The sequence below is a fragment of the Peromyscus leucopus genome, chromosome 1 (assembly GCF_004664715.2).
Source record: "Peromyscus leucopus breed LL Stock chromosome 1, UCI_PerLeu_2.1, whole genome shotgun sequence".
NCBI classification, from domain to species: Eukaryota; Metazoa; Chordata; class Mammalia; order Rodentia; family Cricetidae; genus Peromyscus; species Peromyscus leucopus.
The window spans coordinates 107,328,458-107,342,734 of NC_051063.1; the positions used below are offsets into that span (position 1 = coordinate 107,328,458).

The following is a 14,277-nucleotide window of genomic DNA, read 5'->3' on the forward strand; positions in this document are numbered from 1 at the left end:
AAAAGAGAGAGTGTATAGCGGCAACCCAGGTCTTAAGGGTCCCCCCCAGCGGCCACGACCCAGGGGCATGGACCTCAAGTTCATAGGCAGATGTAACAGCTACCTGCTACCTCGCTAGGGGCGGTGCTTCCGGGCATGGCTCAAACAGTCACCCACCACAGTTGTTATTTGCTTAGTTCTTAAGTATGGTGCGTCCACATTTTAACATTCTGTTTTTGGGTAACAAAAACAATCTCACAGAATTTATCATCACATGATAATAACATAAGGGCCCCAAAACAATATGAATAAATGTTTCAGACTGTGTTCCCATCAGAAGACACCTTTAAAAACACTGTATGCCTTCTCAATGCCTCCTGTCCTTGACCATTTCTAGTTGGAAACACTTTGGAGCAGAGTAGTATTTCCTTTTAGCAAGATCCACCCCAGTCCAGTCCTTGACTTTGCTTTATAGTGAATCTCATCTGCATCATCTAAAACGAGGTTCATATACGCAGCAAAGTCCATTCCACAACATTCTACCCGAAGAGTCACTTGCTTACAACCACACTGGAACCTGAGATCTGCCCTTCAAGTATCTGAAGATGAGGATAAGGATGGTCGTCTGCACTATCATCGGCCTCTACTTTCTGGCCCTCGCCACGGTGTGCCATGGTGGAAATCATAAAGACTACACAAGCCGGGAGGTAGTCTCAGAAAGCAACTTCCAGAACTATCTTAAAATTATTTTTTATTTTATTTATTTTTTTTTTATTTTTATTTTTATTTTTTCGAGACCAGGCTGGCCTCAAACTCCCAGATATTTGCCTAGCTCTGCCTCCCAATTGCTGGAATTAAAGGTGTGTATTACTACCACCTTGACTTAAAATTCGTAATTGATATATCTCTACAGACTAACTTCACAACAGATGTTAATTGTGATGAAATTCTTAACTCTCAGCTGGTGCGGGACTTCAGCTCCAGGCTAGCACCCTTCCCATGACTCCTTAAACTCCCTTCTTTCCATTCTGCCTCAGGGTGACCCAGGACTCTGCAAAGTGGACCTCTCCAAGGTTCTCCTCCGGGTTTCCTTCCCACACTGGACGCCAATGCAAAAAAGCAAAAAAATGATTTCAAAGTATTTTACTATTTCACGATGAAGGCCACAAAGGCATTATAAAGGGCTTCATGCCTGAGAACCACTACCTGCAGGAAAGATGCTTCAGCAGGCAAAGGTGCTTTCTGAGGACCTGAATTTGATTCCTGGGACCCACCAGTGGAGAGAGAGAGCTAGATAACAGGTGGTCCTTGGGCCACACAGTAACTGGAGTACAGTGCCTCCATAAATGTATTTATATGTAAACATTTATAAATGTATATATAAACAAATAAAACTAAGTAATTAAACAAATGCATGGAATAAAAAAAAAAAAAAACAAGACCCAACATTCTAAGTCTGGAAATTGCGATGATAGCTGGATACTAGTGTGAATATAATTAACAATCGATTGCACACACACACACACACATATATATATATTATATACCACTTATAAAAAATTTTGGGGTAGGTGAAGAAAATCAAGGCTCCAACACCCTGTCGCACAGGTCAAACCTCGGTTCTCACGCCCACTCCCAGTGAATCTCAGTTCCTTTCTCAGTTCCTTCCTTGAGGACCACCTCCTCGCTCCTCGACCTCAGCCTCTCTATTAGTAAAAACGGGGTGGTTGCAGAGATGACCTTTGGAGCTCCGCGGAGTACAGTTTCCGGAGTGCGCAAAGTTCAAGGTGGCGTTCCCAAGCCACGCGCTCCGGGTGCAACAGGCGCTGCCAGCAGCGCCGCGGGGTCTTAGGCTCCGGGTCCGGTCTCCTGGAGCGCTGAGCTTGCACGCGCGCTGCGCAGTGGTCTCGGGCCGCGGTCCCAGGCTAGGGAGGCGGCCGAGGGCGGGTACACGTGGGGCTCTGCTGACCGTTGCCCCCTGCGCCGGTACCCAGGGACATCTCCCTCACCGCCTCGCCTCCTCCCCTCCCCGGCTCCGATCACATCTCCACAGCGCAGCCGGGGAGGGGAGGAGCCCTCCAGCGCGGAACCGGGGCTCTCTGCTCGGCCCGCCCTGAGGGGCGTGGGAGGGCGGGGCCGCGGACTTCGGACTCCAGCCCCCGACGCTCGGCTTTCCCTGACGCCCTCAGCTATCCCTGGCCAAAGGGAGCCATGTCCGCGCTACTGGGGCTCCGGCCCGAGGTGCAGGACACCTGCACCTCGCTGGGGCTGATGCTGTTGGTCGTGCTGCTCATGGGGCTGGCCCGTGTGATCGCCCGGCAGCAGCTGCACAGGCCCTCGGCCCACGCCTTCGTCCTGGAGTTTCTAGCCACCTTCCAGCTCTGCTGCTGCACCCATGAGCTCCAACTGCTGAGCGAGCAGGACCCCGCGCACCCCACCTGGACGCTGACACTGATCTACTTCTTCTCCTTGGTGCATGGCCTGACCCTGGTGGGCACAGTCAGCAACCCGTGCGGCGTGATGATGCAGATGATTCTGGGGGGTATGTCCCCCGAGACGGGTGCCATGAGGTTGTTGGCTCAGCTGGTTAGCGCCCTATGCAGCAGGTACTGCATAAGCGCCCTGTGGAGCCTGAGTCTGACCAAGTACCACTTCAACGAGAGGAGCTTAGCTTGCAAGAATCCCATCCACACGGACATGTCCAAAGCGATCATCACAGAGGCCATCTGCTCCTTTATTTTCCACAGCGCTCTACTGCACTTCCAGGAGGTCCGAACCAAGCTTCGCATCCACCTGCTGGCTGCACTCATCACCTTTTTGGCCTATGCAGGTTTGTCATTCCCACAAAACACTAGGCAGTCCCGAGCCTCTATGACCAGAGGTTCCAACTTCTTTACCGGTACAGTCGAGTCCCCTACTCCAATAGGATGGAAATGCTTACACCCTCCCCGGGGCCCCTTATTATTCTAACCATCTCGCAGCCAGTGCCTAGCTGTTGGAGCCAGCATCCAGATCTTCATTCAGTGCTGTTTTGAACACCCAGAGAAAGCAGACACTCCGGTGCCGAAACTAAGATCTTGTTAGATTACTGCCAAGGGCTTTAGATAGCCTGCAAAGGAGCTGTTTTAATGTCAGAAAGGCAGCTTATCAGTTTCGGTGCCCATGCCAAGCTGGTATAGATTGCTTTTGACACCCTTACTGAAAAATGATCCCGTCTTAAAGTTCCTTCCAGCTTCAAGTGCATGATTGGCTCGTAGTTAACAGTGGGAGTCGGCATTCTGTAGCTGCGTTTCCTACAAATTACTTGTCATATTTCCTTAGGTTGAGTTGCACATGAATTTTTAAGGAGCCTGTCATGAAAGGTGTGTTTCAAAATTAAAATGTGCTTAAAGATGCTCTTTAAAAACCAATAATTCTCAGCTAGGTGTGGTGGCACACGCCTTTAATCCCAGCGCTCAGGAGGCAGAGGCAGGTGGATAATGGTAAATTTAAGGCCAGACAGTACTAAATTCTGACACTCTGTGTAAGGAAAACAAAACAAAACAAAAACCAGAGACAATCTCCAGAAGTCTTATTTACTTATACATTTACCTTGGCAAACCTCAGCTGCAAGAGGAATTCAAAAATTGTTTAATGATAAAATGTACCTTATTGTATCTTTTTTTAATTTTTTAATTTTTTTTTGGTATTTTGAGACAGGGTTTCTCTGTGTAGTTTTGGTGCCTGTCCTGGATCTCACTCTGTAGACCAGTCTGGCTTTGAACTCACAGCCACCACCGCCCAGCTTTACTGTGTCATTTAAAATAATGAAATACTTTACTGGGATTATAGTGGAATTATAAAATGTTTTAGAGGCATGAATATAATAAAGGAAACTTATAGTAATAGTTTATCTTCTACCCATTCAAAGTGAAACTATGGTAATGTAGCTCAGTGGTAAAGAGCTCTTGCTAGTATTCATTAGGGTCTGGGTTCAGTCCCTGGGGTGACAAAATTCCCTGAAACTGAGTGCGTGCTTGACTTGCTAAGGGAACATGAAAGACTACACAATTTTCCCTTCTTTGAATCCAGCACTAGTTTTTGAGTAGACACATGAAAACACATTGTGTGGGGTAACAGAAGAGGACCCGTGCATTTCTGGAGGCCGGGGAGGAGTTTCAGCTAAAGCAGGAACACTGCTCTTCATACGCAGTAGAATGCCACAGTGCAGTTTGTATTTGTCAATTAAAGCAGCAAAGAGCTGGGCAGCTGATTCATGCCTGTGGTCCCAGTACTGGAGAGGTAGAGGCAGGAGGATTCCGGTCATCTTCTGCTACATGCTGGGTTTGAGGCCAGCCTAGGCTACATGAAACCCTGTCTCTAAAAACAAAAAACAAAAAAAATGAGATTGTTTTATAATTTAAAAAGAAAAAGAAAACATTAATGACACCTGGATCCTTCTCACCTCGAATTACTCCTCGGGCGTCTGTTGTGAAGTTGCTGTTCTTTCCTGTAATTTGTGCTTTTAGTACCAAGTTAGGATTCATAAATAATGTATATACTATTAACTCTTCCTGGGCTCAGAATGTCGTTCAAAGGCAGAACACTTGTGTATGCGCATGGCCCTGGTCTCACCCAAGGGGTAAAAATGCCATTCCAAAGGGCAGCAAGGTAACACCTGAAGTCATTCCTAAGGAAAAAGCGAGCGGAGAAGGGCTCTTGAATGTCAGTTGAAGGGATCTGAAACTCTGCCGGGTTCTTGAAATGTGAATACTCAACAGTCTTTTCAAATCACTGGAGGAGTTTTAAAACTATGCCCACCTACTAGAGTCTTAACTGCTCTGGGAAGGAGCCTGGGCGGTGGCATAGTGTAACTTTCTCCAGGTGATCCTGTTGTGAAACCACGGTTGGGAACACTGTTGTAGAGTCCAGACCTGCCTTGTCCAGCTCAGTGGCCACCAGCTCCACCTGCCTATTTAGATGAAAGCTTCAGCACGTCCCAGGCAGGAGACACATGTCACATTCACTCCTCACGTTGTACTGTAGCTGGTGACTACTGTACTGGGCAGGGCTTGGGACGACAGGGGTGGAGCTAGTTATAAAGCTACATAAATTCACAGTCTATTACATATGTACTTTTTCCCACTGTCTTTCTACCAGTATAAGGGAGATGAGTACCCCTTGGGTATCTGCTATAGACCAAATCACTTTACTAAGGGATTTATAAGTGATCTTAATTCTTACAGTTATCCGTGGATGAGCACAATATTATTATTCTCACGTGAGGTAAAGCAAGTGACACTCATGAGAAATGTCGTGCCTCGGGTTACAGACCGTCTAGCCTGGAACCAGGGCTCACACTGCTGAGTGTCACTTTAACACTCATGTCATTATCAGAATTTCTGTCGCGTGTTCAAGAGTTACAAAAGCACACACAGTCACATACTACATGGCTATAAAAGAGAGTAAGTTCTGATGTACGCCACATAGATGAACTTTACGTTAAGCAGAAGCCAGACACCAAAGGGCTAATACTGTGTGACTCTACTTCCTGGAAATACATAAAACGGGCAAATTTAAAGACTAAGAAAGTAAATAGCGGTGACTAGAACAGGGGATGAGAAAAGAATGGGTGGGATGTGTTACTGAGTGGGTGCAGGATTTGTGTTTGAAGCAATGAAAAGCTTGTTGAAAACTTTGGGTCAGGCGTGGTGGTTCAGGCCTGTAACCCAGTACTTGGGAAGCTACCGAGAGAGGATGATAAATTCAGGTAAGCCTGGGCTACATAGTGAATTTGAGGCCAGCCTAGGCTACACAAGATCCTATCATAAACAGGATGGAAAAGAAGGCACTGGGAAAACTTTAGGGGCTGGAAGACGTTTGGGAAAAGACAGTGCTGATGTCCAAAGGCACTGTGAATACACAGACCATCAAATGACATACTTTATGACATATGTGTGAGAATGTAAAATTTTTAATTACTACATGATTCAGTTGCCAATAAATTCTTAAACTCTGGATTAAACAGGTTTCTAATTTTAAGGTCTTGTAAGATCTTTAAGGTCTTAGATCGCTTTGCTCCTGTGTAGTGTGAAACGCCAAGAGGAGGGTGTGGAACAGGCTTGAGGTCCTTTTGTCCAGAGTGTGTAGCCCAAGAGAAGCCACCTTGGAAATGGCCACACTGAAGCTTATCATTCCTATCACTTTCCGTATGTAAGTCGTAACATTCCCCAGAGAATGGACTGCCTTGGACTAGTTGACTGTCGAACAGGGATTTGAGCGGCAGAGATACACGCTCCGAGAATTGTGTCTTCGTTGCTTAGTACCCCATGTTTGTGGTTGGACTAGGCCTTTGGCCCCGTGAATGCTAAACACACGCTTCCCCCCAGCACTCTGAATTGTCCTATGCAAGCAGAGGCCACTGTCATTCCTGCAAGCAGAGCCATGAGCTAGCTTTTTAAGATGGAGTCTTTTCCTGCTAGGTTGTTATCCAGGCTGCTCTCCAACTCAAAACTTGATTGATCCTTCCACCTCAGCTTCCTTTCTCTCAAAAAGTCACATTTAGTTATTTTGTGTGTGTATGTGGGGTGGGGTGGGGGTATGTGTGTCTACTATAGCACATGTGTAGAGGTCTGAGGACAGCTTGAGAGAGTCAAATCTCCCCTTCCACCACGTGGGTCCCTCATGGCACTCAGGTTGCCAAGCAAGTACCTTAAGCTTCGGAGCCATCTTGATGGCCCCCACCTCTGCTTCCTGAACAGCTGGGATTCCAGGCCTGGAATTGTCAAACCATAAGCTATTAATGAAGGTAATGGAGAACTGCATTCATTTTCTATGCATAATTAGGTATTTTAGAATGTTGTTTTAAACATGTAAGTTGTCTTTATTATTGTACTGTTTCTCAGGTGTAGAATTTTAAATTCTACACTGTCTATGACATAATGCCTGTGTCCCCCTACATACAATAAGCTATGACTGGAGATCAGACATGCTTTCCAGAATCGAGGACCAGGACTCAGCACAGTATCACCACACCAAGTAAGCAGTCAGACTTTTGGACTAGCCTCCCTCCCCGGCCCTCCCTGGGGAAACTGTAGTATTTTTACTTCATCATATCGCTCCTTTTGGGTTTCTAGTGTCCTTCCGGCCATGACTGTAGGTGAGATTATTTGTCCAAAGAAAAAGGAACTAAGAGCTTTATACGTATCCTCATTTAAAACAGGAACAAAATAAAATGGATACAATCACCAGTTTACAAATACAGATTCGTCTCTGGACAGGTGAGATGGCTCAGTGGGGAATGACCTGAGTTTGATCCCCGGGACCCCCACGGTGGGAGACCCACCTTGAAAGCTGTCCTCTGACCACCCCATAAATGCTGAGGTACTCAGGCGCATTCCCCTCACCAAATAAACACAAACAAACAAACAGAAAACTCGTTTAAACAAGGGTCCCAAACTTTGTACCACACCAGTCTAATTTTGTAGTTAAGAGGCCAGGCTAAGTCGGGCTGTGTCCTTGGGTATGTGTGTCCTCAGTTTCCTGATCTTTAGGATGGATACCACTAGCTCAACAGGTGTGAGGAATTGCATTTCCGACCTGCAGCTGCTTCTTCCTGGCATGCAGCAAATGAGGAATGCTGCTTTGGTGCTTATTCCTTTGCCCTGTAGTTTCCCACGGATCTCCTGTGCAACGTGACCATTTCTGCAGGATTGCTAATCGAGCTCACATCTCCTTCAGTCAGGGGGAAGCATGAAGACAGCCCAACACAGCCACCAGCACCCTGAGGAGGAATTCCCTCCCGGCTAGAACCACACCTGAGGCAGCACAGGATCCCTGACTTCTCAGGAAGAGCTGGACAGCGCTGGCCTGGCTTTACTTTTAAACTCTGAATTTTTAAGTTTTGCTTAATCCTTAAACTTTCTTGTCCATGACATCATTTGAGAAACGGAACCTAGAAAGCCACAGGGTGAATCAACCACTACATGGCACCTAGCAGGCCTGTCTCCAGAGGAGCCCTCACCTGTCTTAAGACTGTGCCCTGCCCTTTTCCTATAGCACCACCTAAAAATACAAAAAAAAAAAAAAAAAAAAAAACCCTTAACTTTGCTCCATTCTAGCTTTCATTTATTTATTAAACATGTAGGTATTAATTTATGAAACCGAATCTAATGATTGTGTTCATGCAAACATAAAAGCATATCCTCTCTTCTTTTCCATCTTGTTTAGTGTTTATCTTGGAGATGTATGTTCACAGAAATTCTAATTTCTTCATAATAGTGCATTTATTCTCAATAAGTTTGTCTAGCCACCTTTCTGGACATTTAGATTTCCCCAGTTCTCTGCTAAAAATGAACAACCTTGTATGTGTCTTCTTGTACATGACTATCAGTGTTACTCTAGGACAGAAGTTCTCATCTGGGGACATCTGGGGCTATCTGAGGTTTGGATAGTTGCAAAGTTGGGAAGGGGTGGGTTACCAGCATCTAATGGAGAGGGACCAAAGATGTCACTAAATGTCCTGAAGTACACAGGACAGCCTCTAACACCAAGAATTATACAGTGAAACAGCAAAATGCCCTGTCTGGGGCTTTTGTTAACACAAGCGCCACAGTTGATGTGGATTACTGTTTTAGTTACAGCTGTTGGTATGTTACAAACCATCTCCAATCTCTAAAAGTAATAATAATTATTTATTTCTCATGATTCTTTGTACTTTCCATCCAGTTGCTTAACAATCTGTATGTGTGTGTGTGTGTGTGTGTGTGTGTGTGCGCGCGCGTGCGCATGTGAAAACCCAGGCCATGTTGATGTTGAGTATACGCTTTCATTTTGGGGTGAGACGGGCCAATCCTCCGAGATCACTCGTGCGGCTGCATTCATTTCAGCAGGACGGTAGTGGGATCAAAAGCCTCTAAGAACCCTTGCTCACACCTGGCCACTGCTGCTTGTCATGGGGGGCACCTTGGCTCCCCTCCACACAGCCTCTCATCCTCCAGCAGCCTAGACTACGATGTGCAGGTTCAGGACATTGTTCCAAGAGAGCAGAAAAGTTGGGGTTGGAAACAACACAGCGATTCCGAATTCTGCACTCAGAACTCAACATGACCTCTGCTGCACTTTGTCAATTCAGGTCACAGAGCCGACCCATATTTGAGGGATGTCCCGGTCCTAGGAGCGGTTCCCACAGCCTCTGAAGAGCACTTCAGAGGTGCTGTGAGGGTTGGAGACAGGGAAGTGGAACAGCTTGAGTTTTAGGACATAAGAGGTTTCATGATGTTGGACGTAACCGTCTCCATCTGCCATGACCTGCCGTACTAAAGCAAATGGTCAAGTTGTGAGGTCAATGGCTGGGCATTTCTAATGACAAATGCCTTTAAAAGCCACAGGGCATTTGTATGATCGTAAGTCGTAACATTACAAAGAGCTGGGAGTCCTAATCTTTCTGCCCATGGCGTTTTTTAACACCAAGGGGGCTCAATTTACTTTGTTTCTGTGGAAACCAAAATGAGTGGCTGCCAATCAATTCTCTTGAATGCTAAGGGTAGCCAAATCTCATTCGGTTTAGCATTCCAGGGTGACTGTTCAAGAATGATTCTGATGTCCTCAGATGACATCCTTTATAACTGCTGAGGCACCCACCACTAGTGGGTGCGCTGTCAGGCTGGTATGCCGGAGAATGTAGTCCATCGCTCAGTGGCTTCCTCTCAACACCGCTGATCTTGGCCTGGGAATCAATCGCATTGGGTAAGTCCCAGGAAAGGCTCCTAATTCCCAGCTCCACGTGACCCTGTTTCATCAAGACAGTTGACATGCTACGATAGAAGGCTATGTCCGTGTCAAACTCCATGTGAGTGAAGAGGCCTCCACTTGGAAGAACTAGCAGAAATGTCACTGTCTTGAGGCACTCTGAGGGTATTGGTAAACACACTGCCACAGCTCTGCAGAGTAGTGTTGGTCATACAGCCTTCCTTCCCTTCTTGGCTGTGTGGTCAGAACCATAAACCCCTAGGCTCTGTAGAGCTGGAACATGAGTCTGTCCCCTCCACTGATGGACTTCGTGCTTTCTACCTAGTCACTTATGCTTTGTGTATGTGTGCCTGTGTCCATCCATGTATATGCGTGAAGAAGCCAGAGGATGTTGAATGTATTTGCATCACTTTCCACCCTATTTCCTTGAGACAGGGTCTCGCCCTGAATCTGAAGGGGGCCAAGCTGGCCGGCCACCAAGGCTTCCTGGCTTCCAGGAAGCCTCCTGTCTTCACCCCCCAATGCTGCAGTTATGAGCACATCTGAGGACTTGAACTCAGGTCTTCCTTCATACTCCGACAGCAAGCACTCTGACCCTCCAAGCTCTGTCCCCAGCCCTCATGTCTTAATTTTTATAACTGCTTTCTTGAGTCCTGCCGTTCAGTCACGTAGGGACTCTGCTGATGAGTAAAAATGGATCCAATAGTAATGCTTTGGTCTATTTTCCTTTCCATTTTTAATACAAAGGCATGTGTGTACTCATGTTAACTTGGTTTTCTCTTTCATGTCTCTTCCCTCTGTTGCCATCACAGGAGGGAGCCTCACGGGGGCGCTGTTCAACCCAGCTCTGGCGCTCTCCCTGCACTTCCCCTGCTTCGATGAGAACTTCTATCAGTTTTTTGTAGTGTACTGGCTTGCTCCTTCTCTAGGTAAGTGTATTTCTATTTATTCTAGGTTAGGATATTTAAAAATTAATTTATGTTGTGTATGTTTTGCATGCATGGGTGTACTGTTTGTGTGCCTAGTGCTCTTCGATCCCCTGGAACTGGAATTACGGATGGGTGTGAGCTTCCATGTGGGTCCTGGGACTTTAAACCAGTTGCTCTGAAGAGCAACCAGTGCTCCTAACTGATAAGCCATCTCTCCAGCCCCCAAGGTTAAATAATGTAAAATATCATATTTTAAAATACGATGATGTATGAGCCGGGAGTGGTGGGGCACACCTTTAACCCCAGCACTTGGGAGGCAGAGGCAGGCGGATCTCTGTGAGTTTGAGGCCATCTGTTATGCCCAGATCGAGGGGACCCCAAAAGACTACCACCGAGACCAAATTCCACATGTAAAAGCAAAGAGCCTTTATTTTCAAGCTCTGAGCTTGGTCCCTCCGTCTGTCTGACACAGCAGTGAGAACAGAGAGCCCTGAGCCCATGCAGGCTAGGGTTTTATCATAGCAGAGGTTGACTGGCTGACTTTCTAGGGGTATCTGTAAAACAAAAATAGGTGTGTGCTAGACTCAGGGACATCTGGCCACCTTATTTAATGGTTGGAATGTTTGGGATGTTAGATACTTCCCCATCCCTGGGTGGATCTCTAGGTGGGGTCAGCTTATGGCTTTTCCTGGATCTGGGTGTTGCCTGCCAGTAAGCCTGTCATAGAAGCTGTGTCTGGGCCCCTAAGTCTGTCATGGCAGCTGTGTGGTCAAGCTGTTTTGGGGCCCCTCCACACCAGCCTGGTCTACAAAGCAAGTTCCAGGACAGCCAGAGATGTTACACAGAAAGACCCTGTCTCGAAAAACTAAAAAGAAAAAAGGAAAAAAACAAAAAACAAAAACCCAACCCTCAAGAATGCTATACTGTCAATTTCTAAAGCCAGAGAAGAGGCAAAAAGAAAAAAGAAAAAGAAAGAAAATAAAACAACTTAGTTAACGTGCTTGAGAGGCATTTCTATTTTGTGCAGTGTCCTTTGAAGCTGTGTGTGCAGGTACACTCGCCCGTGTGTACATGTGGAGGCTAGAGGGGGTTTGGGGGGGCTAATTGTTTGTTTGTTTTTCGAGACAGGGTTTCTCTGTGTAGTTTTTTTTTTTTTTTTTTTTTTTTTTTTTTTTTTTTTTTTGGTTTTTCGAGACAGGGTTCCTCTGTGTAGCTTTGCACCTTTCCTGGAGCTCACTTGGTAGCCCAGGCTGGCCTCGAACTCACAGAGATCCGCCTGCCTCTGCCTCCAGAGTGCTGTGATTAAAGGCGTGCGCCACCAACGCCCGGCTTCTCTGTGTAGTTTTGGTGCCTGTCCTGGATCTTGCTCTGTAGACCTCGAACTCACAGTCTGGCTCTGCCTCCCAAGTGATGGGATTATTTTTAAGACAGGGTTCTTCACTGAACCTGCCGCTCTCTTGTTTTAGCTAGACTGGCTGCCCATCGAGCTCAGTGTCTATCCATCTCTGTCCCTACTTCCAAGTGCTGGGCTTACAAGGCACATGCTGCCACATCCAACTTCTATGTGGGTGCCTGGGGTCCAAACTCAGGTTCACGATCACACAGCAAGCGCTATCCACTGAGCCAACTCCCCAGCTCCTGATACCGTGATTTGAAAGAGGGCTGCAGATGTAGTTTAGCGCTTCCCTACGAGGAGGGGGCAGTAAAGGGTCATTACTTCCATCCAAAAATAATCTTTAGCTGGGCCTGGTGTGCAGCCTCAAATTCTAGTTACTTAGGAGGCTGAGGCAGGAGGATTATAAGTGTAAGGCCTGCTTGGGCTACAAAGCAATTTTAAGTCCAGCCTGGACAACTTACTGAGGCTGTCCCAAAATACAATGTAAAAACAGGACGAGGATACAGCTCAGTGGTGAACTCACCTAACTCGTGAGTTCTATTTCTAGTACCACAATATATGTTTTTAATAGCCAAGGATGTGGCTCTGTTGGTAGAGGGCTTACCCAGCCCTGGGTTCATCCCCAGCACTGCAGAAAGCTGGGTATGGTGGTAGATGCCTGTAGCCTCACACCTGGGAAGTGAGGCAGGAGGATCAGAGGACAAGGTCCCCTCAACTACACAGTGAGTTTGAGACCAGCCTGGGCAACACAAGACTTACCTTAAAATAATAAAATCAATCAGTCAACCAACTTTTACTTTTTGCTAAATAATTCTTTTTCCCAAATTTGTGAGTTCCAAACCAAATGTCATAACCATTTAGGTTGCTTTTCTTATTTGTCAAAGAGCATTCCGTGGGACAACACTGTAGTCAATATAGCCTCTAAAATGACTAAGTTCCATTCATGTTAACACAATCTAGATCAGGATGGGGACGTGGCCCACCAAGTGCTTGCTTAGTATGCCCGAGGCTCCATCCACAGTATCAGAAAAACAAAAATTCTTTTAAAGAGGGATCAAGTAACATAACTATAATAATATGCACTTTATATATTATCAGTATTTATGTTATCTGCATTTCTTGCTTTTATTTAGTCATCAGCTAAATAAAATAGGCAGAACACCTATACAATAAAAGTAATTTATAAAAATTGAAAAGGACTGAAGCTTTGGGGTTGGAGGCGCTACTCAGCGGTCACAGTTTGTCTAGTTTATCTAAAGCCTGAATTTGAGTCACAACATTGCAAAACATAGCAAGCACAAAAATGAAGCATCACTAATATGCAAGTCATTTTTTTTTAACTATATTTGAAGACTTAAGCACTGTTTTTAGGCGTTTTATGTGATACATCTGTAAAACCCACTACGGTGGTGCTCATGAAGAAAGAGCAAGAGGCTAACAGACACACTTGGACATTCTGGGTGAACATTCCAGGGGAGCTGTCAACGTACTCCTCCCCGGAGCCCCAGCTACCCTCCAGATTTTTCTCTTCCTTAATCTGTCTGCTCTACTTTAAACAACCACCACCACCACCACCACCACCACCACCACCACCACCACCACCACCACCACCACGCTGTGCGCTCCTGCCTCCCACGCCCCTCTGAGGCTTGGAGAAAGCGCTGCCACTTTGCAGAGAACAAATTGACTCGAGCCAGGGTTTCTCACCAAGTCTGTAAAGAAGCGGAAGTTCTAACACTTGGGTTTAGCGTCATTTGAAGCCACGGTGTACGCCCCTAGTCTTACTGCCCACACAATCATTTTAAGGACTGGAGAGAGGTGTGAGAGCAAGCTGTCTCCATTGCACCCAGTCACTACCACCTTCCCTACAGACAGACTTTGGGTCCTTGTCTTTCAGGTGTGTTGCTGATGATCCTGACGTTCAGCTTTTTCCTTCCATGGCTGCATAACAACCAAATGACTAATAAAAAGGAGTAACTACTCCCAAGGACTCAAACCGAGTCACAGGACAGTCAAGCTGGACATGACAGAAGTGATCACCTTTCAAACTCCGGCCGCACTGGACTTCGTCACTGTTTCAGCCTCCTTTGTGGAAGGTGTCTTAATGTTCTCACTACCTGGACTTAAAATGACTATGAAAATGGGGTGGCCTGTATTTGTCAGTTAAGCTCGTTCTTTTGAGTGATGTATTAAATGCTGCTAGAAAAGGCTCATTCGTTAAACCTCTATAAATCCCAGGTGATT

At 46.2% G+C, this 14,277-nt stretch overlaps 1 protein-coding gene and 1 pseudogene across 1 annotated transcript; one reads left to right on the forward strand and one right to left on the reverse strand.

The window, feature by feature from the left end:
- Positions 1-340: 340 nt before the first annotated feature.
- Positions 341-653, reverse strand: LOC114698652 (annotated as a pseudogene).
- A 1,238-nt stretch (positions 654-1,891) lies between these two features.
- On the forward strand, positions 1,892-14,250 carry Aqp11 (aquaporin 11). The gene is made up of 3 exons (XM_028877458.2): positions 1,892-2,809; positions 10,521-10,637; positions 13,931-14,250. The coding sequence occupies exons 1-3, from the start codon at positions 2,191-2,193 to the stop codon at positions 14,008-14,010; spliced, it is 816 nt and encodes a 271-aa protein (XP_028733291.1). The 5' UTR covers positions 1,892-2,190; the 3' UTR covers positions 14,011-14,250.
- The last annotated feature ends 27 nt before the right edge of the window (positions 14,251-14,277 follow it).

What these genes read in the sequence shown, in the direction of transcription:
- Aqp11 (XM_028877458.2), top strand. Translation starts at nt 2,191, where the DNA reads ATGTCCGCGCTACTGGGGCTCCGGCCCGAGGTGCAGGACACCTGCACC. An exon ending in CACCTTTTTGGCCTATGCAG is followed by an intron (nt 2,810 to 10,520) that starts GTTTGTCATTCC and finishes TTGCCATCACAG; the next exon opens with GAGGGAGCCTCACGGGGGCG. An exon ending in CTGGCTTGCTCCTTCTCTAG is followed by an intron (nt 10,638 to 13,930) that starts GTAAGTGTATTT and finishes CTTGTCTTTCAG; the next exon opens with GTGTGTTGCTGATGATCCTG.